This window comes from Ceratotherium simum, chromosome X (assembly GCF_057802395.1).
Source record: "Ceratotherium simum simum isolate JZ-2026a chromosome X, ASM5780239v1, whole genome shotgun sequence".
In the NCBI taxonomy this organism is placed as follows: domain Eukaryota; kingdom Metazoa; phylum Chordata; class Mammalia; order Perissodactyla; family Rhinocerotidae; genus Ceratotherium; species Ceratotherium simum.
Window position 1 is genome coordinate 74,735,850 of NC_141940.1, and position 24,514 is coordinate 74,760,363.

The 24,514-nt window shown below is 39.0% G+C and overlaps 1 protein-coding gene across 5 annotated transcripts in view; it reads right to left on the minus strand.

Moving 5' to 3' along the window:
• The window catches only part of EDA (ectodysplasin A), a 362,062-nt gene extending 340,845 nt beyond the window's left edge, over positions 1 to 21,217 (minus strand). For 2 of the 5 annotated variants that reach the window (XM_087426772.1, XM_087426771.1), the window contains exon 1: positions 20,624 to 21,216. In XM_087426772.1, the coding sequence (XP_087282898.1) occupies positions 20,624 to 21,019 (396 nt within the window). In that variant the 5' untranslated portion in view covers positions 21,020 to 21,216. Of the gene's footprint in view, positions 1 to 20,623 lie in introns of all 5 variants that reach the window. The other 3 variants (XM_087426773.1, XM_014794923.2, XM_087426770.1) reach the window with 3 other exon arrangements.
• Positions 21,218 to 24,514: the final 3,297 nt, after the last annotated feature.

Sequence of the window (24,514 nt, forward strand, 5' to 3'; positions counted from 1 at the left end):
TACTACTTGGTCTTAAGTTTCTAACTATGAATCACATTTCTCCTAGAAACGTTTGGCACATAGTAGGAACACAATAATTATTTGCTTAATTTAACAATTTAATGACACAAATTTCAGTCTATATGCACATTGTCTGTGGTTGGTAAATACTCCTTTATAATGTCATTATCCTCAGGTCACAAACCATATGCTTTGTGAGTCCTGCTAGAGATATCAAGAAAATGCTGCAATTGCTCTTACTGGGATGATGTCAAAAGGCAAAATTATATTAGTTACACAGCTGTGATATATGATACGACATCTCCCAGTGGACAGAATTCTAGTGTTTAATATTTAAATGCATACACACACAAATACAATCAGTCTCTCTTGCTCTCTCTCACTCACTCACTCTCTCTCGCTCCCTCTCTCTCTCTCACACACACATGCACACACACACACACACACACACACAACAGGTGCACACATACCTAACCACAACCCTGGCTTTTCCCTAGGCCTTTATTATTTGGAACACTGGCATATTTTGTGTTATACAAGATATAGAGAGTCCTGGCCTTAAGTGCTTACTCGTGTTTACACATTAAATGAGGTATTGTTAAAAATACAAACAAGAGGGTTAGGGAACTCTGATACATGATGGGGGAGGGCTTTTGACCTGAAAGGAAACTTGGGTATGGAGCCTCCCACAACCTGGCAAATCAGTTAGAATCTGAAGACCAATAAATTGAGGTACCTTCACTAGTCTACGGGGGAAATTAATTCCAAAGGAACTGTAAAGGCAAGGACTTGCTGGGTTGGGGAAATCAAGAAGTATGTACATAGCAAGTCAAAGTGGAATGTGAATGCCCACTATGCAGAAGGCTTTTAAAGATTTGAAGAAGGGAAAGGAACTGAGGGTGGAGGATTTAGGGTCCAATGTGCTTTCTGCGAGGGTGCTTGACCTTAAGCAGGGCTCTAAAAGGAAAGAAGCCTCAGTGACAGACCCCATTAATAATCACCAGATCCTTAAGATGGCATGATATTCCCCTCAATGAATGTGTACAACTGTGTTTCACACTCCAATGTTAGGGAGAATGTTTTAATATCTTAAGATTTACTTTCATATTTAACCAAAAGTACAGATTAGTATTGCAGTTGTAGGAGCTACAGAGAAGTATAAGACTTAGTCTCTGCCTTCGAAAACCTTCCTGCCTAGTTGAGGAAACAAGATAACCTACAACACAATGTAGCACCAAATAAGAGGTTTAGAGAAATGTTGAAACGGATGGGCAAGGAAGAAGTCACTGAAGTGGGAAGGGTTAAGTTGAGCTGCGAAGGACCTGAAGGGATCCAAGAGGCAGGTTAGAGGGAAGGACATTCTACTTTGGGGAATGAGTGAATGAAGGCCAGAATGTGAGAGGCCTGTGAATGGGCCAGTCTGGGTGGAACAGGATTCTGACGGAGAGTAGCAAGAAGAGTGGCAGAGTAGCTCAAGCCTGATTGCAGAGTGGCTTGGAATGCCAGTTTAAGAAGTTTGAACAGTGGCAGTGGGAAGACGTAAAAGATTTCTGAGGAGGGGGGTGACATGACAAAGAGGCACTTGAAGAAAAATAATCTAGCTGAGGTGTGCATATGGAGTAGAGAATAAAGTACCTCTCAACTGGATAACCACTGCAGGAGTGAGGTAATAAGGAACTGAGGTAGAATCACAGATTTTCTTGGTTGGGAGGGACCTTAAAGATCATCTAAGCCAAACACAACCAGAGTGATAGCTGTAGGACTAGAAGGAAAGAGAATGATGCAAGAGATATCATGAACAGTATAAATCAACTTCACTAAGTATGAATCAACTTAGCAATTGATTGCTAAACATGAGTAGCAAGGGAAAGGACAAAGTAAAAAAAAAAAAAGCCTTCAAGGTTTTATGCTTGAGTGATTGAGGGAATGAAACTAGGGTTTAATTTTGTAAAATTCAGTGTGGGTGGTGGGAGAGGGGAAGAATGGAGATGAGTTCAGCGTAATTTGTTGAATTTGAGACATCAGCTGGAAATCCAAGCAGAAACAAACTGCACCAAAAGGATTTGTCTAACGTCATTAAGAACAAAGTAGGTTTGCGCTCCTTGGTTGACTCTTTGTTAGCTAAATCAGCTTTGAGGAATAGAATCCCCACTAGCAATGTGTCTTGCACATAATAGGGACTCAATGAAGTGGTGGTTGAGTCAAGGGAACTCCTGAACTCTGCCCCTTTTCCTTCTCCCCCTCGGTCTGATTGTGACAAGTGTTAAGATCCTTCCTTCCATAATAAACTCTCAGTTTCCCCACCCTAAGCATTCCGACTACATGGCAAAAGTGCTTCAGAAGCATGTAATGCTTCCAGGCACTGAGCCTTGTGGATTGATCCAAAATCTTACTAATGTTCAAGCTTTTCTTGCCCTTGTAGGCCACTGATGAAGCAAGATGAAACAAAAATAATGATCTACAAACCACAAAATAAAATTCAGAAGCAATCTCCTTTTGAAAATCAATTTCACTGTGGCTGTTTAGTTTCAACCCCTGCTGTATGCCATCACTCCGATAAAAATTACTCTTCATCTCTGAAGCACAAGCCCACTGACAGGTGGATGTGCATGGAGAAGATTACTCAGCAGCCTATTATTTTAGAGTGGTTTCAGCAGCTAGCAGCAAGGAGGTCCCAATGAAGCCACGGGAGACAAGGAACCACTCCCTTCCCTTGGCTATTCCAAGCACACAGGACTATCATCTGGTTGAGGAACTGGCAACTGAAATCCCTCTCTCCCTAAAAGATAGAGTTTATGAATTGATTTCCCAAATGGTGTTCCACAGAGATGCTCATTAAGCATTCCCTACCATCCAAGCTCATGGTCCAGTAGTCTTCAAAGGTAGTCCCAGTATCACAGATGATAAAAGACCTAATAATCCTTAAGAGAAGAGCTGAAGTTAGGCACAGGGAACCAAACGTTATCTCCTTTATACTCTTTCCTTTACTTCTTCCTTTAGAGCATTAGTTCGCAAATGGAATGAGCATCAGCATCACCTGAGAAGCCTTTTTTTCCAAACAATATATGCTCATGGTCCCAGTCTAAAGACTCTGATGTTATATGTCTGAGTATGGCCAGGGACATGTGCATTTTGACAAAGTTTCCTAGGCAAGACTAATATACACCCTTGGTTAAGAACCACTACAATAGACCATCTGTATAATATATTTTAACCCTACAGTTCTGAAAAAAAATTCTAAGTAAGATCTGGGAATAGCTAGCTATTTCTATCAGAGATAATGAGAGTGAGAGAGAGAGACATATACAGAGACAGAGACAGATCATTCTGGGCCAAGATTCCTGATTACTGTATGCTCACTCTAGTGTAAGCAGCCATTAGGCTTCACATGCACTCTAGGTTCTAACCACACCAAGCCATTCACAATTCCATAAATCACAGATTCTTACCCTAGAGTACACACCAGAATCACCGATAGAGCTTTTTAAAATTATACATGACTAAAACTCCACTTCTGGAACTTGTGATTGAGTTGAGTCTGGGTTGGGGTCCTGGACACATCAATTAGGGGGAGATAGCTCTGTGAACAGTTGTGAAGATTCTCTTCCTCTCAAGACAGGTATCACTCAGAAACAACCAATACCTCCTACACATTTATTGACCATATTCTATGTGCCAGACACTTTAAAAAATAACAGCTTTATTTAGATATAGTCACATATCATAGAATTCACTCATTTTAGGTGTACAACTCAATGATTTTTAGTAACTTTACCAAATTGTATAACTATGATATCTCTTGCATCATTTCCTCTCCCTTTAGTTCCACTGCTACCATCTTGGCTATAATCAACCAGTTTTAGACTATTTTCACCCCTTCAACAAGCTCCATCAATAAGCTCTCTCATGCCCATATTCACTTACTCCCCATTCCTTTTACCTGCCCCTGGTATCCACTAACCTAATTTTTGTCTCTATACACTTGTCTATTCTGGACATTTCATATAAATGAAATCATGCATTATGTTTTTTGTGACTGGCTTCTTTCACTTAGGATAATATTTTTGAGGTTCATCTATGTCATAATATGTAGCTATACTTCATTCTTTTTTATGGCTGAATAATATTCCATTGTATAGAATATTATACAACATTTTGTTTACCCATCAGACATTTGGGTTGATTCTACTTTTTGGCTATCACAAATAATGCTGTTATGAACATTTGTGCAGAGGTTTTTGTGTGAACACATGCTTTCATTTATCTTGGGCTGGGTCATGTGGTAACTCCATGTTGAGGAACTGCCAAACTGTTTTCCAAAACAGCTGCATTATTTTACATTCTCATCAACAATGTATGAGGGTTTCCATTTCTCTACGTCTCCATTTCTTATTGTCCTTTTCATTATAGCCATCCTAGTGAATGTGAAAGGATATCTCCATTGTGTTTTTTTTTTTAATTTTATTATTTTTTATCGAGGTATAATTGACATACAACATTATATTAGTTTCAGGTGTAACATTTTTAACACAATATTTGTATATATTGCAAAATGATCAGCACAATAAGTCTATTTAACATTTGTCACCATACATCATTACAGAAATTTTTTTTCTTCTGATGAGAACTTTCAAGATCTACTCTCTTAGCAACTTTCAAATACACAACACAGTATTGTTAACTATAGTCACCATGCTGTACATTACATCCCCATGACTTATTTATTTTATAACTGGAAGATTGTACCTTTTGACCACCTTCACGCATTTTGCCCAACCCCACCTCCACCTCTGGCAACCACCAATCTGTTCTCTGTATCTATGAGCTTGTTTTTTTTTAGATTCCACATATAAGTGAGATCATACAGTGACTGTCTCTGTTGTGGTTTTAATTTGCATTTCCCTGATGGATAATAATTTTGAGCATCTTTTCATGTATTCATTTAGCCATTTGAATATCTTCTGTTCTGAAATATTTCTTTATATCCTTTGCCCATTTTTTTGTTTGGGTTGTCTTATTATTGTGTTCCAAGAGTCCTTTGTAAATTCTGGATAAAAATTATTTATTGAATATATGTTTTGCAAATATTTTCTCCTAGTCTGTCATATTTATTTCATTTTTTAATGTTCCTTATAAAAAACAAAAGATTTTATATTTTGATGAGGTCCAGTTTATCAATTTTTCTCTTTTTTGGACTGTTTTTGATGTTGTATCTAAGAAATCCTTGTCCAGGCCAAAGTCTTGAAGATTTTCTCTTATGTTTTCTTCTAAAAGTTTTATTATTTTGGCACTTACATTTAAGCCTATCATACATTTTGAGTTAATTTTGGAGTAGTGTGTATAGTGAGAGTCTAAGTTGATCTTTTTTCATGTGGATATCCAAATGTCCCAGCACCATTATTTGAACAGAGTATCTTTTCTCCCAATGAGTTGTCTTGGTACATTTGTCAAAAATCAATTGACCATAAATGTACATTGTTTCTGAACAATCAATTCTGTCCCATTGATCTATATGCCTACCCTGATGCCAGTACCACACTGCCTTGACAACTATAGCTTTATAGAAACTGAGTTTTCTATTCCCTGAACACGCCCTATTCTCTCTCACCTCCAGGTCTTTGCACATGCTATTCCTTCTGCCTAAAACAGTCTTTTTCTAAATAACTCTTACTTATTTTTCAGGTCTAAGCTCAGAAGATGCTTTGTCCAGACACTGTTCCTTGATTTCAAAAGGCTGGGTCAGTTACTTCTCCTTAGTGCTCCAGATCATCCTATGATTAACCTTATCACTGCATTATCCCATTGTATTATATTTGCCTGTTCACTTGACTATAACCTCCATGATGGCAAAAATCCTCTCTAAGTAGCTCGACAGTTATATCTCCACTGCTTTGTACAGTGCCTGATAAATAGGAGATGATCAATAAATACTTGTTGAAGAAATGAGGAACTGATTCTGCTTCTAGTAATGGAAGACTAAATAATTCAGACCAAATTTCCTGCTGAAAACAAGAAAACTGGGATAAAATATAAATAATATATATTTGAAGGCATCCAAGATCTAACAAGGCAGTGAGTATTATGGACCCAAGACGTAAGATAAAAAGAAAAGTCAGAGAGGCTGTTTTTCTCCTCAGGTCACTGGATAATCACAAAAGAGTCAGCTGAGAGACAGCAGAGCTTTTGAAAGGCTCATGGAGCTAAAATAACAAAAATTGGAATTCAGGATTCATCAATAAGGGGAACCCTAGAAAAACCCTCAAACATTGGGTCCCAACTGCAAAAGGATAGATACTGAAAGGAAGGCTAAATCAGCTTTCACATGGCCAGCTTCAAATTTTCTCAATCTCAGATTCGCTTAAGATGATACAGGATTCCTAGCGCCCCTAACCACCTGCCAGAAGTGAGCATAAATCCTTTCTGGATAAAGATAAAAACAATTGAGGCCTCAAACCATCTCTACTATAGGTTTTCATATACAATGTCTGCCACTCAACCAAAACTAACCATGCATATGAGGAAACAAGGCAAAGTGACAGAAAATCAAGATAACAATAGACAATAGAAACATACCCTAAATGATTGAAATAATGGAGTTGGCAGATGAAGAATTTCAAATAATTGTGCACAATATGTCCAAAAAAAGAAAAGACTAGATTGTAAATTTTGGCAAAGAACTGAACACTACTTTAAAAAAGAATCAAATGACAATTCTAGAAATAAAAAATATATATGAGAAGTGAAATTAAGAACTCAGTGGGTGAGTTTAACAGGAGATGAGACAAAACTAAAGAGAGAATCAATGAATTGGAAGATAGGTCAGAAGAAAATACCCCCAGAATGAAATACAGAGGAAAAAAAAGGATGGAATATAGAAAAAAGTGTATATAAGGCATAAGGGATACAGAGAAAATGTTTAAAAGAGGTTGTGAATCTTAAAAAGAGTAGAGAGAGAATAAGGCAGGAACAACATTTAAAGGGATAATATCTGAGAATGTTTCAAAACTTACAAAAACCCATCAAGCCATAGATTCAAGTACTACGAACCCCCATGAATATAAATATAAAGAAAATCACATATAAGCATATCATGGTAAAATGACTAAAACCCAAAAATAAAGAGAAACATCAAAAGCAGCAAGAGAAAAAGGCAATTACCTTCAAAGAAGCAAATATAAATTTTCAGCTGATTTCCCAACGGAAAGAATGGAAGCCAGTAGGTAACGACAGGGTATCTTCAAAATTTTGAAAGAAAAATAACTGCTAACCTAGAATTCTATACCCAGTAAAAATTTCCTTCAAAAACAAAGATGAAATAAAGACATATTTTCAGGCAAACAAAAACTGAAAAAAATGGTCAACAGCAGATACACACTAAAGGGAATGTTAAAGGGTGTTATTAGAGCAGAAGGAAATTATCCCAGACAGAAGCTTGTGAAGGAAAGAAGGAATGAAGAGCAAATAAAAGGGTAAACACAGGGGGAATCTAAGTGAATATTGACTATGAAACAACAACAATAATGTTTTGTGCTGTTTAAATTATATAAATAGGGGCCTGCCCGGTGGCACAATCAGTTAAGTGTGCACGCTCCACTTTGGCGGCCCAGGGTTCGCAGGTTCAGATCCTAGGCGTGCACCAATGCACCGCTTGTCAAGCCATGCTGTGGTGGCGTACCATATAAAGTAGAGGAAGATGGGCACAGATGTTAGCCCAGGGCCGGTCTTCCTCAGCAAAAAGAGGAGGATTGGCATTGTATGTTAGCTCAGGGCTGATCTTACACACACACACACACACACACACACACACAATTATATAAATAATTAAATTATACAACAACAATAGCATATAGTTGGCAGGGGGTAAATGGAGTTAAAGTATTTTCAGCCTTTGCACTGCATAGGAAGAGGTCAAAGAACTAATTTATATCAGATCGTAATAAGTCAAGAATGCATGTGGTAATCTTGAGGATATCCACTAAAGAAAATAGCAAAAGAATGTATATCTACAAAGTTAACAAAAGGTAAAAAAAAAAAATGAGTGAAAAAATCCAAAAGAAGGTGATAAGGAGAGAAAAGTTTCATAGAACAGGCAGGACAAGTTGAATGCAAATAGTATGATGGTATATTTAAAGCCAAATATATAATTAATTACATTAAACAAAAATTGATTAAATGTGCCAGTTAAAAGAGATAGACTGAATTAAAAACAAAAATTATATCTGTTTATAAGGGATGCATTTAAAACATACAGAAAGGTTAAAGTTTAAAAGAGGGAAGATATATGATGCAAGTAGTATCCAAAAGAAAGTAGTATTAATATCAAACAATGTAGACTTTAAAGCAAAAAGCATTAAGAGATAAAGAAGGATATTTCGTAATAATAAAAGGTTCAATTCAACAGGAAGATATAACAGTTTTCAATTTGTATGCACTTAATAACATGATCTCAAAATATATAAATCAAAAATTACCAGAACTAAAAGACGACATGGATAAATACATAATCATCATGAGAGATTTTTAACACAAATATCTCAGCAACTGATAGAACAAGCAGACAAAAAAATAAGAGAGGGAAAAAAATATTTGAAGAAGACAACTTGACCTCTTTGATGAGTACATAACCCTAGACTACAAGACATATGTCCTTTCAACTACACATAGAGCATTTATAAAAATTAACTATATGCTGGGTTACAAATTTCCCATGAATAGCAAATATTTTAAATCATACAGAGGTGTTCTTTAACCACAGTGGAATTAAGCTGGAAACCAATAACAAAAAGATAACTAGAAAATTGCCATTTTGGGGAATCAAAAATAAACTTAAAATGACTAAAGAAGAAACCACAAGGGAAATCAGAAAATATTTTTTATACTGAATAATGAAAATACAGCATATCAAAACTTATGTGACATGCTAAAACTGTGCTTAGAGAGAAATTTATACTCTAAAATGCACATATTAGAAAAGAAAAATCATTTAAGCATCTTCTTAAGAAACTAGATATTATTTTAAAACCAGCAAACTAAAGCCAAAGAAAGTAGAAATAATAAAATTTAAAAGATGAGCAGAAATTAATGAAATAGAAAACAAACAATCCGTAGTGTGGATCAACTAATAAAATTGATAAATCTCTGATAAGACTAACAAAGAAAAAAGAGAGCATACACTAACAATATCAGAAATTGGAAGTTAGGCCATGCTGAGGCCACGTCCCACATACAGCAACTAGAAGGATGTGCAGCTATGACATACAACTATCTACTGGGCTTAGGGGGAAAAAATAAATAAATAAAATTATAAAAAAAAAAAAAAGAAATTGGAAGTTAAAGATTTAAACACACTATAGTACACAAACTGCTAAAATATGTAACAATTTGCATGAATCACAATGGCATTATATTGAGCGAAAAAAATCCAATCTCAAAATGTTACATAACTGTATGATTCCATTCATATAATATTCTCAAAATGATAGATATTATAGAGATGGAGAAGAGGTTAGTTGCCAGGAGTTAGAAATGATGGGGAATGAGAAGCGATGTGAATATAAGGAGTAGCACAAGGGATTTCTTTGTGGTGATGAAATAGTTCTGTATATTGATGACAACAGTGGCTATAAAAATCTACATGTGATAAAATGATAGAACTATAGACATACTTTATACCTACATAAATTTCCTGGTTTCTATATTGTACTATAGTTACATAAGATGTAACCAATGGGGGAAACTGGCTGAAAGTTCCCCATGACCTCTTTGTACCATCATTGTAAAAATACTTTGAATCTATAATTATTTTAAAACAAAGTTTTTAAAACAGGTAATGATAATCACAATGAGAAAAAACTTCAAACCCATTAGGATAGCTATTTTCAAAAAAAAATAGAAAACAACAAGTTGGTGAAGATGTGGAGAAATTGGAACCCTTGTGCATTGCTGGTGGGAATGTAAAATGGTGCAGCCACTGTGGAAAACAGTTTGGTAGTTCTTAAAAAAATTAAACAGAATTACCATATGATCTGGCAATTCCACACAAAAGAACTGAAAGCAGGGACTCAGACAGATACTTGTACACCAATGTTCATAGCAACATTATTCACAATAGCCAAAAAGTACAAACAACCTAAGTGTCCATCAACAAATGAATGGATAAACAAAATATGGTATATATACACACACATACACACAATGGAATATCATTCAACAATAAAGAGGAAATAAAATTCTGATATGTGATTCAATGAACCTTGAAAACATTATGCTAAGTTTAATAAGACAGACACAAAAGAACAAATATTGTATGATTTCACTTATATGAGGTACCTAAAATAGGAAAATTCAAAGGGACAAAAAGTAGAATAGAGGTTACCAGGGGCTGGGAGAAGGTGAATTAGAGAGTTATTATTTAATGGGTACAGAGTTTCTGTTTGGGAGGATGAAAGAGTTCTAAAAATAGATAGTGATGTCAGGTACACAACACTGTGAATGTACTTCATGCCACTGAACTATACAGTTAAAAATGGTTATAATAATAAATTTTATGTTATGTATATTTTACCACAATTAAAAGATAGTGAGGATACCATGAAATTCTTTATGTGAATAAATTTAAAATTTTTGCTGAAATAAACAATTTCTTAGAACACAAGACTTACTGAAACAGACATAAGTAAAAACAGAAAATCTGAAAAAATTATATCTATTGTTACCAAATCTACAGTTTAAAATCTCCCCCTCTTTCCCCAAAAAATCTCCAGGCCCAGATGCTTCACTGATTCTACCAAACATTTAAGGAAGAAATATTACTAATATTATATAAACTCACAAACAAAAAATAAAAAAGACACACTTTCAACTAATTTTATAAGAACATTAAAATCTTGATCCGAACCTGATAAGGAAAATTACATGCTAATCTCACTCATGTATACAGATGCAAAGATCCTAAATGAAATGTTAGCAAACAAAATCTAACAACATATAAAATGAATAATACTTCAAGACTAAGTGTAGTTTATCCCACAAGTGCAAGGCTGGTTTAGCACCACATTAAAAGAATAAAGGAAAAAAATCATATCTCAATAGATATAGGAAAGCCATCTGATATAATGATATATTCATTCATGATTAAAACAAAACTCTTAGTAAACTAGGACTAGAAAAAACTTTTAAATTGATAAAGGTCATCTTATTTGCACGGACTATCTTTTTCCATTCTTTCATGTTCAGCCTATCTGTGTTCCTAAATCTAAAGTGAGTTTCTTGTAGAAAGCATATAGTTGGGTGTTGCTTTTATGCATTTGGCCACTCTATGTCTTTGATTGGGAGAGTTTATCTATTTACATTTAAAGTAATTATTGATAGGGAAGGAATTACTATTGTCATTTTGTTAGTTGTTCCCTGTTAGTCTTGAGATTCTTTTGTCTGTATTTCCTCTCTTGCTGTCTTCTTTTGTGTTTTGTTGATACTTTTGTCTTAATACGCTTTGATTGATTTCTCTTTTGCTTTTGTGTAACTTCTTTTTTTTTTCGTGAGGGAGATCAGCCCTGAGCTAACATCCATGCTAATCCTCCTCTTTTTGCTGAGGAAGACCAGCTCTGAGCTAACATCTATTGCCAATCCTCCTCCTTTTTTTTTTTTCTTCCCCAAAGCCTCAGTAGATAGTTGTATGTCATAGTTGCACACCCTTCTAGTTGCTGTATGTGGGATGCGGCCTCAGCATGGCCGGAGAAGCGGTGCATCGGTGCGCGCCGGGGATCCGAACCCAGGCCGCCAGCAGCGGAGCGTGCACACTTAACCGCTAAGCCACCGGGCCGGCCCCTGTGTAACTTCTATAGGTATTTTTTGTGGTTACCTTGGGGCTTACATAAAATACCTCATAACAATCTATTTTAAGTTGATAACTTAAGTTCAATTACATACAAAAACTCTACACTCTAACTTCTTCCCCACACACTTTATGTTATTTTTCTCACATTTTAGATCTACTAATATTGTGTATCTTTTAACATATTTTATAGTTATTTTTAAAACTTTTGCCATTTAATTTTTATCCTAGAAATAAAAGTGATTTATCCACCACCGTTACAGTATTCTGTATGTGTCTATATATTTACCAAGTTTTGTACTTTCTTGATAATGCTATCATGTAGCTGTTTAGCGTCCTTTCATTTCAAGTTGATAAACTTCCTTTAGCATTTCATGTAAGGCAGGTTTAGTGGTGATGAACTTCCTCAGCTTTTATGTGTTTAGGAATGTCTTTATCTGTCCTTAATTTTGAAGGACAGTTTTGACAGGTATAGTATTCTTATTTGGCAGTTTTATTCTTTCAGCACTTTGAATGTATCATCCCACTCCCTTCTGGCCTTCAAGGTTTCTGCTGAAAAATTTGTTGATAGTCTTATGTGGTTTTCTTGTATATGACAAGTAACTTTTCTCTTGATGCTTTCAAAATTCTTTTTGTCTTTGACTTTTGACAATTTGATTATTATGTGTCTTGGTGTGAATATCTCTGCGTTCATTTATTTAGTATCTTTTAGGCTTCTTGGTTCTGGTTGTCCATTTCCTTCCCCAGATTTGGAAAGTTTTCAGCCATTATTTCTTTGAATAAGCTTTGTGGTCCTTTCTCTCTTCTCCTTCTGAGATTCGCTTAATACCTATATCCATCTGCTTGATGGTATTCCCATAAGTTCCTTACACTTTTTCACTCTTTTTCATTCTTTTTTCTTTTTGTCCCTCTGATTGAATTATTTCCAATTACCTGTCTTAGTTCACTGATCCTTTCTTTTGCTTTATCTAGTGTGCTGTTGAATTCTTCTCATGAATTTTTCAGTTAAGTTATTGTGTTCTTCAGCTCCATGATTTCTGTTTGGCACTTTTTAATATTTTTTATCTCTTTGTTGAAATTCTCACTTTGTTCATGCATTGTTCCTTTGATCTTGGTTAACATCTTTATAATAGTTATTTTGAATTCTCTGTCAGGTAAATCTTAAAATTCTGTTTCATTAGGGTCAGTTTCTAGAGATTTAATGTGTTCCTTTGTTTGGAACACCTTTGTTGATTCTTCATTTTTCTTGACTCTCTGTGTTGGTGTCTGCACATTACACAAAGCAAGCACCTCTCCCAGTCTTCACAAATTGGTCTTGTACAGAATACCTCCACCAATCAGCCTGGTCAGAGATTCTGGGGGCCTCTACCAACTCTCTGGTTATATCTTCCTTTTGGATTGACCCTTTTTTCATTATATAATCTTCTTCTTTGTCTCTTCTGACACTTTTTGACTTAAAGTCTATTTTGTCTGGTATATGTATAGCCACTCCTGCTCTCTTTTGGTTACCATTTGAAGAAGCAAGTAGCTGTGGTTTTCATCTACTCACTCTGTGCTGAACAGGGGTGGGAGGGAAGCTATGGCATTTACCAGTCCACAATACCATCTCCATTCTCCCCCAGGAGGCTAGACTGTGATGGACTTCTCAGAGCTCCTAGACTGGCAATTCAGATGTCAGTTTTCTGGGCAGCCCTGGAGAAGTTGGAACCCTGGATTCACAGATAAACTCTTTCATTATGTAAGGGAAGGTTGACAGCTGGGATTTTTTTCTTCATGCTCTGTGCTCAGCAGGAGGGAGGATTTACGGTGTCTACCAGCCCAAGCCAACATCTCTGTTCTCCCCTAGGCAGACTCCTGAGAGTTCCAAGACTGGCAAGGCAGAAGCCAGTGCTCAGAAAACTTGGGGTGCTGGACATATGAACCAACCCCTTCCTTCCCCTGGGAGAAGCTGGAAGGTAGGGGGTCTCTTCTTTATCATATGGTGCTATGCTGGTGGCAAGTACTCTAGTGAATAGATCTCCCAAATCTCCCTACTAGCTTTACTGAATCTGGTTTCATGTTTGCCCTGGATATAGGAGCTTTTCAATTAGTTCCTGGATTTCTTACAAAGAGAATTTGTCCATGAATTGTTGCTGAATTGGTGTGTTTGTGGGGGGAAGAAGGGTCCAGGACTTCCTAATCCACCATCTTACTGATGTCATTCTCTTAAGAATTACTCTCTTTTTTTGTGGAATGTGACAAGCTGATTCTCAAATATATATAGAAATGCAAAGAGCCAAGAACATCCAAGGTGGAAGGACTTGCTTTATCAGATATCAAGAGCTTATTATAAAGTCCAATAATTAAGACTATAGTATTGTTGCAATGACAAACAAACAGAACAAACAGTTCAGAAACAATCTTTACACATATGCAGACACTTGATTTATGAAAGGTGACACTGTAGAGAAGTGGAGAAAATGATATTCCTTATAATAAATGGCCTGGGTCAGTTGAATACCTATAGGGAAAAGATGAAGCTTGGCCTCTATATCTGACCATACACAGAAATCAATTCCAGATGGATTATAGATCTAAATGTGAATGGCAAAAACATAAAGCTTCTAGAAGATAATATGAGAAAATATCTACATGATCTCAAGGTAGGAAAATACTTCTTAAATGGAACACAAAAAACACTAGTCATAAAGAAAAGTACTGAAAAACTAGACACATTAAAATTAAAAACTTCTGTTCATCACTTTAATGAATCATCTGTTCATTAAAGAGATTTGGGAAGGGTTTACAAGATAAAAAACATAAAAATGGTTCATAGCCAGGGTACATAAAGAATTCCTACAAATCTTTAGGAAAAGGACAAACAAACCAATAAAAAAACAGGCAGGGCCAGCCCCATGGTCGAGTGGTTCAAGTTCCGCATACTCCACTTCAGCGGCCCAGGCTCGCAGGCTCAGATCCTGAGCACGGACCTACATCACTCACCAACCATGCTGTGGTGGCATCCCACATACAAAATGAAGGAAGACTGGCATGGAAGTTAGCTCATGGCTAATCTTCCTCAAGCAAAAAAAAGAGGAAGACTGGCAACAGATGTTAGTGCAGGGCAAATCTTCCTCAGCAAAAAAAAAAGGGGGGGAGCAAAATACTTGTATAGGCTGTTCACAGAAGAAGATATCCAAATAGATAATAAACATACGACAAGGAGTACAACTTCATTAGTCTTCTGAGAAATGACAATTAAAATCACAATGAGATATTACTACATACCACTCACCAGAATGGCTATAATTAAAAAGAGTGATAATAACAAGTATTAGCAAGGATGTGGAACAACTAGAATTCTCATGCATTGCTGGTGGGAATGTAAATTGGTACAACCACTTAGAAAAACTGTCATTATCAAAAAATTTGAAAATATGTATTCCCTATGACCCAGAAATTCCAATCCTAGGTATACACCCAATAGAAATTCAAGTATGTATAACCAAAAGACATGTATGATAACATTGATAGCATCATTATTTATAATAACCCTAAGCAAGAAACAATCCAAATATTATTAGCAGAATGAATAAATCAACTGTGATATATTCAAACAAGGAAATAATATACAAAAATACAAATAAAACAATACAGTTACATGCAACAACATGATGGATATCACAAACATAGTGTTGAGCAAAAAAAAAAACAGACCTCCAAAAATACATACTGTTTGATTTCATTAATATCAAGTTCAAAATGGGCAAAACTAATCTATAATATTAGAAGTCAGGATAGTCATTAACTATGGAGGAGGATGGTATAGTGATAGGGATGGAGCATAAGGTGAGGGTTGTGAGATGCTAGTTCTATTTCTTGACGTGGGTTCTGATAACATTAGTATGTTCACTTTGTAATAATTCATCAAGTTGTACAATTACAATTTGTGATGTTTTCTGTATGTATACTTCGATAGAAAATGAAAAAACAAGAAAAGAAATGAAGAGCTAAGTGATGAATATTTATAGAATAGTCAGATAAAAATGGTCCTATATGAGAGCCACCCTGCAGGCAAAGCAAGTGGTTTCTCTTGGTAATGTTCTTGGGGATTAAATGGCTTCAGAAGTTCTCTAGTATAAAAATATCTTCCTATAAGGTAGTTACAGATAAATTACACATTATTTTTCACAAGATCTAAGAGAGAAAGAGAGAGATGAGACCTAAAAGCAAACAAAACAAAACATCAAACAATATATTACAGAAAGCTTTTTGCACCATCTTAGAGGTAATGCGGTTAGGACTCTTCTCCATTTCACTTTCTAATGATTCTAGAAACCAGTGAAACATTGCCAATGGAACTATTTACTCACCTAAGCATAGCTGACAATTCACAGGCTTAGCAAGACCTGAGGAAAACAGGCCTGTTACATAAAGAGAAAATGTCTTTGTTTTACATAAACATCTCCAAAGACCCAAAAGAATATTCAACTCAACAAGTATTTAAGTACTCTAACTATAACTAGCACTGTGTCAGGTATTGTGGAAAAAGACAAAAAAGAAGGCAGATTTATGAGGTGCTCTAATATAAAGACACACAATTTATTAAACACAACAACAGCAATAACAACTAGAGAATGATTCCAAGTCAGGATATGGTGAGTGGCTTATAGAATTAGAGTTAGTGAGAGAGAAAATGGGATAGGTATGGAGTCAGTTTATCAAAAGCCTTGAATGTCACACTGAAAAGTCTAGATTTAAGTCTATAGGGGCCAGCCCTGTGGCTTAGCAGTTAAGTGCAAGCGCTCCGCTACTGGCAGCCTGGGTTCGGATCCCAGGCACACACTGATGCACAGCTTATCCGGCCATGCTGAGGCGGCGTCCCACATACAGCAACTAGAGGGATGTGCAACTATGACATACAACTATCTACTGGGGCTTTGGGAAGAAAAAGGGAAAAAATAAATAAATCTATAGAAAACTATTTTAGCTGGATCCCAGTCCCCTAAAAAATTCTCGCATTTAATGATTCCTAGTTATTTTCTTGATCAACAGCCTTAATAAATAACGTCAAATCTGGATATACTAATGTTCTATTTAGTTAAACCAAGAGATGTTTTGTGGAAAGTTAAGGTTGACTTCTATGACATCACCTCAGATAATTAGGAACATATTCCAAATATCCCCAACAGTCCCAAACAAACCCGTATTAATCTACCCATCCAACTTTTTCTAAATACTTCTTAAACCTTAAGAAGAGGTTTCAGTTTAGATTATCTCTTGGGGCAATAATTTGAATGAGATACTACATTTCTTTGCCTCCCCCCCCCAAATAATCTTTCAAGCATTAAAAGATATGTAATACCTAACATAGTGTCTGGCTCATCACAGACTTTCTATTTATTGAACTAGATTGTTAAATTACACCAATATATTAACCTTACTCATCTCTCTCATGATTTGGTAGACCTTGATCATATCCCTGCCTCAACCTCTCTCTCTCCAGACTGAAAAAACAACTAGAAAGGCCTTCCATCCTTTTGATCAATTTAATTGGGTTTCTGGGGACTTTCATCAGCTGTTAGGTTTTTCTTGAGGAGCAGCCACCAGAATTTTCTATATAATTGTGGATGCAAATCCACTTTTGGTCTTTTACATGGAAAAGATAAGGGTTTTGTTTTGTTGTTGTTTTCAACACCCTTCCAGATGATGTCCGCCATATTCTGGGCTTTGAGAACTACAATTACAACTGGGTCAACTTCTTCACAGAATGATCAACAGGGACTTTTATTTTTATTTTTTTTTACTCTAACAATCATATTATGTATTGTCTAACTCAGAGACTGATGAGCTATACCTAGCTTTTGAGATCATCTCCAGTGAGTATCTAGATAAATCTACAGGTACTTAGCTACTCCAGGTGAAGGGGACAGTTATGATTCCAGAACATCCAAAGTGACGCTCTCACTTTTTATCATCAGCAACTGTGTCTCCTCTGGGAAGGCTTTTCTAACAATTCACTGGGAAAACTTTGCTGATCTCTCTGCTTGGTATCCTGAGTGACCTAATTTCCTTCTGTATCCTGTTTTAGAAGTTTTTAAATTGAGGAATGACATACATACATCTTCATTGATTTCCAGATCCCTTTCTTAAGTCATAACTGAGCCATCATCTCATAAGCATGGATAGGTTTGCATGACCTTATACAATGAAATGCCTCTGACCGTTCTGCCCAGTTGGTCTCATGAGATCTTCCCGCAATTTATTCTCATCAATTTGTCTTCACTCCTTGCAGATAAACTGATGAGAAACCTGAATGTTCTGCCCACTGAAGGATGTATATTTTATCTTTCTTCCTCTCCATCTAAGAGTTGTTGTAACAGCAGCTGTTTGTGTTGAAAAACTCAAATATAAAAATATGACCTATGTGGCCAAATCCCACAAGGCTGTTTATTTTCTTATTTATGAATCAGAATCTGTTGGCATAACTTAGAATCTTGACTGTCAGCATATACTGAAATTAAATGTCACTGCAAAGCCAGCAGAGGGTGCACCAGGGCACTAGAAATTTTACCCAAGGTGTAGCAGTATCAGTTTATCTCTAATAGCTGATCAACTTTTCCTTTTTTTTGTTTTTTTGGTATGCTAAAACTAATATCCTCAAGATAAACTTAAGTTGAATCTGGGCTAAAATTTCTTCAAAGCATACTCCAATTCTCCTGAAAGCGAAATTCAGGAAGAATAAGGATACATGGTTAAACTTAGTCTGGCCAAAATGTAGGTAAAGTAGCAGAAAATGATGCAGATCTGAGCCTTCTACTTTGTAAAAATTCTACTATGGAGCTGCACCCTATTCCTTCCAAAAAGGCTCCAGGAGATAGTATGCTATAGGGGAATGGGCACTGATCTGGAAGTCAAGATACCAACTTCCATTCTAATTTTGACAATAGTTGTATGACCTTGGACAAGTCACTTCCCCCTCAGGGCAAGGGGATCAAACAAAACAGACTCATGTGGCCCCTCACAATTCTAAAAATTTCTGACTCCGATTGATGTCAACAAATGTAAAGAGCCAGTATGCTTGCGTCTACTGCTCAAAAAAATTAAAACAAAGAATAAAGGATAGACAATAGAGAGCTGTATTTAAACCAAGACAGAACTATTTGAAGTGCCATGCAAAAGACAGGTAACTAAATGCCATTATAGACCTGTGAGAGTCTCACACCATCACAGAAGCCCTAGACTACAATTGTCCTGCTAATCTTCAGTCCATAAACATGGGTCTGTCTATTCTGAATGCCAAAAAGCCTTGGCCATCATTTGACTAAGGAAGTTCAATTCCTTCATCTTTTCACAGAATATTAATGTTCAGCTGCTAAGTATCTCTACTGGGCATTGTTGGGGGAGGAGGGGGTTGATAGATAAAGGGAGCCAGAATCCTAGTTAATTATCATTTAGCTACAGTGTTTAAAGTTTCAAGTATGAGAAGCATGTCTACTGATTCTCTTCTTTGATAGGCTGTTATATAAGTTGGAGTGTGCTAGCAAGACATTTTAAGGCTCAGGGCAACTTTACAATGCACAATGTAGAAAATGTGTGAGTCCTAACATTACAGTATTATCATGAATGTGATAGCAGCTTTGAATGGGTGGTCAAGGTAGCACAAATAATGTTTGCAGAGTATGACAATGATTCTGGATGTGGTAGAAAATATAGAAGGCCTGGGTCCCTGACCTCAAGGAAATTATTTGCACAACATGCCCTCTTCCCCAAGAGGAACAAATTCACTATTATTCTTTAACCACCTCAAAAGGATTCTCAGATGCTTCACTTAAGTTTCACATAAGACAAAATATGGCAGTCAAGAGAATACTTATTTTAAGTGCACTAGATTTACTTGAATAAGGAGCTAGAAAAAGTAGAACACAAGCAGCAAAGCTAATAGTTTGCTAACAAGGGCACAAACATCATAAAGTTTGCAAAAAAACTGCTCTTGAGAGATTACTCTTGAGTAATTATTCCATCAGTAGATTCCTGGTCTCAAGCTAGCAGTAGCGAAGGCACGTTACACGCCCCCTCCCTACCCACCCCCCAAAAAAGAGTCAGAACTGGCATGCAAAGGGTGAGTTTTATTTCCATAGATTTTTTTAAATTGCTGTTCAGAAGTTGTTTAGCAAGACGGCATATTTCTACCAGAATTCCTCAGGGCCCTGATCCTCACTAGAACACTGAGGACAACCAGTCTCAAATTGCAGGTAAGTGTGAACAAGCCCACGTTCTGGTCAGCGCAGAAAGATCCGCGCTGAAAATACGATTAAAAGTTGTTTCAACGGGCGTGGAGCATTTATTACAGCTGTTTACAGCTCCAACACCAAAGGAGAGCCTGCTAGTGCTGGCATCAGCTCTGGGCACGAAAAAACAAGCACCGCGGGCAGAGAATCTCACCAGGAGCAGAAGGGCCAAGTTGCTGCCGTTAGTCCGCCAGAAGGGCAGCGCCGGCACCTCCGCCCCCCGGCCCGGCCGGGAGCGCAGCCAACTTTTCCCGAGGCAGCCTGTAGCCGGGGACAGCGGGCGCAGGCCAGAGTTCCCAAGTCCTGGGGTCCTGAGAGAGTCTGGGTGAGCCGAGCCAGGGGTCGGGGACAACCTGCCCCGGGGCAACCTCTCCCACGCCCGCCTGCCCCCTCCCTGGTCCTACCCTCCAACTTAGCTCGAGGTGGCAGAGTCCTCCCCAGGGCCCTGTGGGGGAGGGCCCCCGCCCTGCCCACAAGGGGAGGGGGCCTCTGCCGCCGCCACCCCTACTAGGTGACTCACCTGGTGCCCGTCCTGGGAGTCTGGGGGGAATGTGGTTTCTCCCGGTTCCAGGGGCTGCTGCTGAGGTGACGGCTGCCCGAAGTGGCGGGTGATGGAACCGTCAGGGTCCAGGCCACCGGAGCTGCTGAGGGTCCCAGAGGTGCCAGGGGTGCCGGGGCCGCCAAGGCGGGACTCGGCTCCCCGTTCCCGCCGCAACTCAGAGCGCAACTCCAGGTAGCAGCACAACGTCAGCAGGTGGAGGGCCAGCGAGAGGCCAAAGAAACCCAGGAAGAGCCGGCAGCTGTTCCCTTCGCCCGCCCGGGCAGGGGCCCCGCGACAGCCGCAGCCCTGGCTCCCCCGCTCCCGCGGCGCTGCCGCGGGCAGAGGTTCCCTTCGCTCTACCTCGGGGTAGCCCATGGCCTCCGGAGACGCCCACTCTCTGAGGCCCGGGAGCCGCCGCGTCTGCCTCAGCGGTTCACGACCCCTGACAGGCGGCTACTGTCCTGCCATCGGCTGGGGGCTGCAGGGACCCGTTCCTGCGCTACGGGCGCTGGGCGGGACGGAGCAGGGAGCAGCCGCATGTGCAGCTCCACTCCGAGGGGTGGGAAAGGGAGGAGGAGGGGCGGGAGAGACGGGCGGCTGGCCCTCGGAGAGAATGAGGGAGGAGGCCCGGGCCGACCCGCCCCATCCCTCAAGCGGCTGCCGGGACACCCAACCACCGGGCCCGCCAAGCCTCGGCGCCCCGCCCCCGGCCGTTCCACTCAGGGCCTCCAGCCGCGGGGCGGGACCTGGGGGCGTGTGGGTTCGCCTCTGCCTGGCGGCCCCACCCAGCTCTTCCCGCTTGCCCGGTTCCAGTTGGTGACTGCCGCTGTCGTTCATCCCTGGACTCCGCCCCAATTTAACCCTGTAGCGCCAGTACAGGGGAGAGGGAAGAGAGGGAGGCTGAGAAGAATTTGGGAACCTTGGAGAGAAAGTAGAGCAAAGAAAAGGAGGCAGAAACTAGTATTAATAGAAATGTTTGCAATTAACTGCAGTTGTTAATAACATCATCCAGTACTTATCTGTTGCTTTCAATGTTCAAAGCATTTAACAGACGTTAAACTAATTAAAACAGCTCTGGGTTTGGAATGAAACCATGCCTGCTGTGTTTGCAATCCAATGGCGTGGCAAAAGAAAGGGAGACCCAGGAGCCTGAGAGCCAAAGGGAGTGAGAATGGGGTGGGACTGAGGCAGCCCCGCTCTTACAGTGAGTCTGGGGCCTCAATCTAAGTGACGGAGAAACCCACCTGTGTCAGGTGGGAATGAAGTGATGTTGCCCCACCCGGGGTAAAACAATCCCCTAGGATTTCTTGATATATTAATTAATTCAACAAATATGTATTGATCTCTTTGCAATGCAGAAACTGCTGTATGAGAGAATCCACAGCCAGTATAGTTTCTCTTCTTCCACCGCAGCAGGATTTTTGAGTGGAGAACACGTGCCTTCAATGAGAAAATGGGGAAACCGAGGACCAGAATGAGGTGGATTTTTACAAGGGTGGTCCACAGAATGGCCAGACAATATCGGCATCTCTATTTGCAGGCAACTGTTCTGGCCTCTCCACACCCCTCTCCTCTCCCGGGAGTAGTCCCTGGGGGAAGTTCAACAAGTCAGCCAAATGTTCCAGATGTACACTGCTTCAACTGCAGCATCTTCAACAGCTGCACCAATCAGAAAAGGGTTCACAGCAAAAAACAACAAAAAAAGTGGAAAATGTCGGAACAATAGACTCTGAAATGAAGGATGGAAAGGATTAATTGAGTCACAATTGACAAGACTCACTAGTCTGAGATTATAGAGAACTGAATGACCATAGCAGGAGAAGTATGTATGCTTCTTTGTCACCATGCACTCTCATTCCCATGTTATGAATAATTAGCAGTTTTTTTGACTTGAAATGGGTAGGCCTAAGACCTAGACTGGTGGGAAAGAAGAAAAATAGGGAGAAATGGAAAAGAAAACAAAAGAAGAGAAACAACAAAACAAAAACAAAGCATATGGTAGAGCGGTCAGTCCAGAGTGCAGAGAGGTCATAAACCTTAAATATATTAGCCACAGCCAACTTTTCTTCCAGACACTTTGTGAAGGGTCTCAGTGCTTCAGAAACGTCTTTGTGTCCCCTCATTGGCCCTTACCCATGAAATATAAAGTTTGCAAAGAATATCATCATCATGCAGATAAGAAAATAAAAAAGGGCGCTTAACAACTAATCTCAAATCCTGCTTGTTCAGTCTAGAAATTCTAGACTGGCTCTCTCTGGGTCACTCTGAGCAAGTCACTGTGCTTTTTGAGACCTTAGTTTCTCCAACTGTAAAACGAGGAATTTGAACTTGAACAGCTATAACATTGTGTTTTATCTGTGTTATCACTGGCTGTGTTGACTTGGTTGCATACACAGTTCAAAAAAGCTGTCCCTTCTTCCCCTAAAGTGAAAAGGGAACAAGTAACAGCCATCTCCTGGTAGTGGAGGTGGTGCTCAGGGGCCATACTGGTCTCAGCTTACCATGTTTCACCAGCCTTTCACCAGGATGACTGAGACTCTGAGTTGCACCATTGCCCTCAGAAGCCCTGCAAGTTGCATTTGACCTGGGACCTCACTTTGGTTCCCTGGAGGAAGAACATATGACTTCATATGCAGTAGAAATGTAGGAATGGGGCAATCCGGTGAGGAATGTATGTAGTTATTTTTTAAAAGTGTTTGAAGTGTTACTTCAGTTAGCTTCTATGCTTCCATAAGTACTCCATCCCCTACAGCACAGATATCAAAATGACAGTCTGCAGGCCACATTTAGCAAATGGATGTGTTGTGTTTGGTGCAATGTTGGCTAAAACTTTGAATTAAAAAAAAATACTTGCCAGCATTTAGAAATTAGGAGGTTTCACATTAAAAATCCAGATTTTCTGGGGCCGGCCCAGTGGCCTAATGATTAAGTTCGTGCGTGCTGCTTCAGCAGCCTGGGGTTCACAGGTTCAGATTCCGGGCGAGGACCTATGCACTGCTTATCAAGCCATCCATGCTGTGGTGGCATCCCACATATAAAATAGAGGAAGATGGGCATGGATGTTAGCCCAGGGCCAATCTTCCTCAGCAAAAAGAGGAGGATTGGCAACAGATGTTAGCTCAGGGCTAATCTTCCTCACTAAAAAAAAAAAAAAAAAATCCAGATTTCCTGCTGCTCTATTAAAAAATAAGAAAACCTGCCAACACTGGATCCACATTCCCATATGGCTACAGTCAGCTAGAACTGCCCCCTTGAAACAAGTGTGAGCAAGTTCTGCACAATCATCCCCATCTGCTTCCTCTAGTCTCCATTACTGTCCTTGTCACTCATTTACCTTATCTGTCTGGCCCCGAGCACTCTAGGAGACAAAATATCAGCTCCTTAGCATGACCTATAATCTGCCTGGCCAACCTCATCTTCTGCTGTCCTACAAGGAACCCATGCTACCACAATACTAAATTTGTTGACACTTCTAACACTTCTGTGTCTTTGCACAAACCGATTTCTTTGCCAGGAATGCCCTCACCTGGGAAACCTGATAAATTCTTCAAGAATCAAATCATGTGTTTTCTTGATGCGGCCCCACAACTCACTCCAAACAGGTTTTCCTTTATGCTTTCACTGCACCCTGAGCATATCTCAATGATATCACTTACCGCATTGTGTTTTTATTTTTTCACATCCTTTCTCACCACTAAACTGTGAGTTCCTTGATGGTAAAAACCATGTCCTTTCCATTTTGGCAGTCCTAGTACCTAGCATAGCAGCTACCACATAGTGGGCACCAGTATTGTTTGTCAAATGAATGGGGCATGAAGTCTGAGATGGTTAACTTAGACTACCTAGAATTCCAAAAAGGGAACTGGGCCA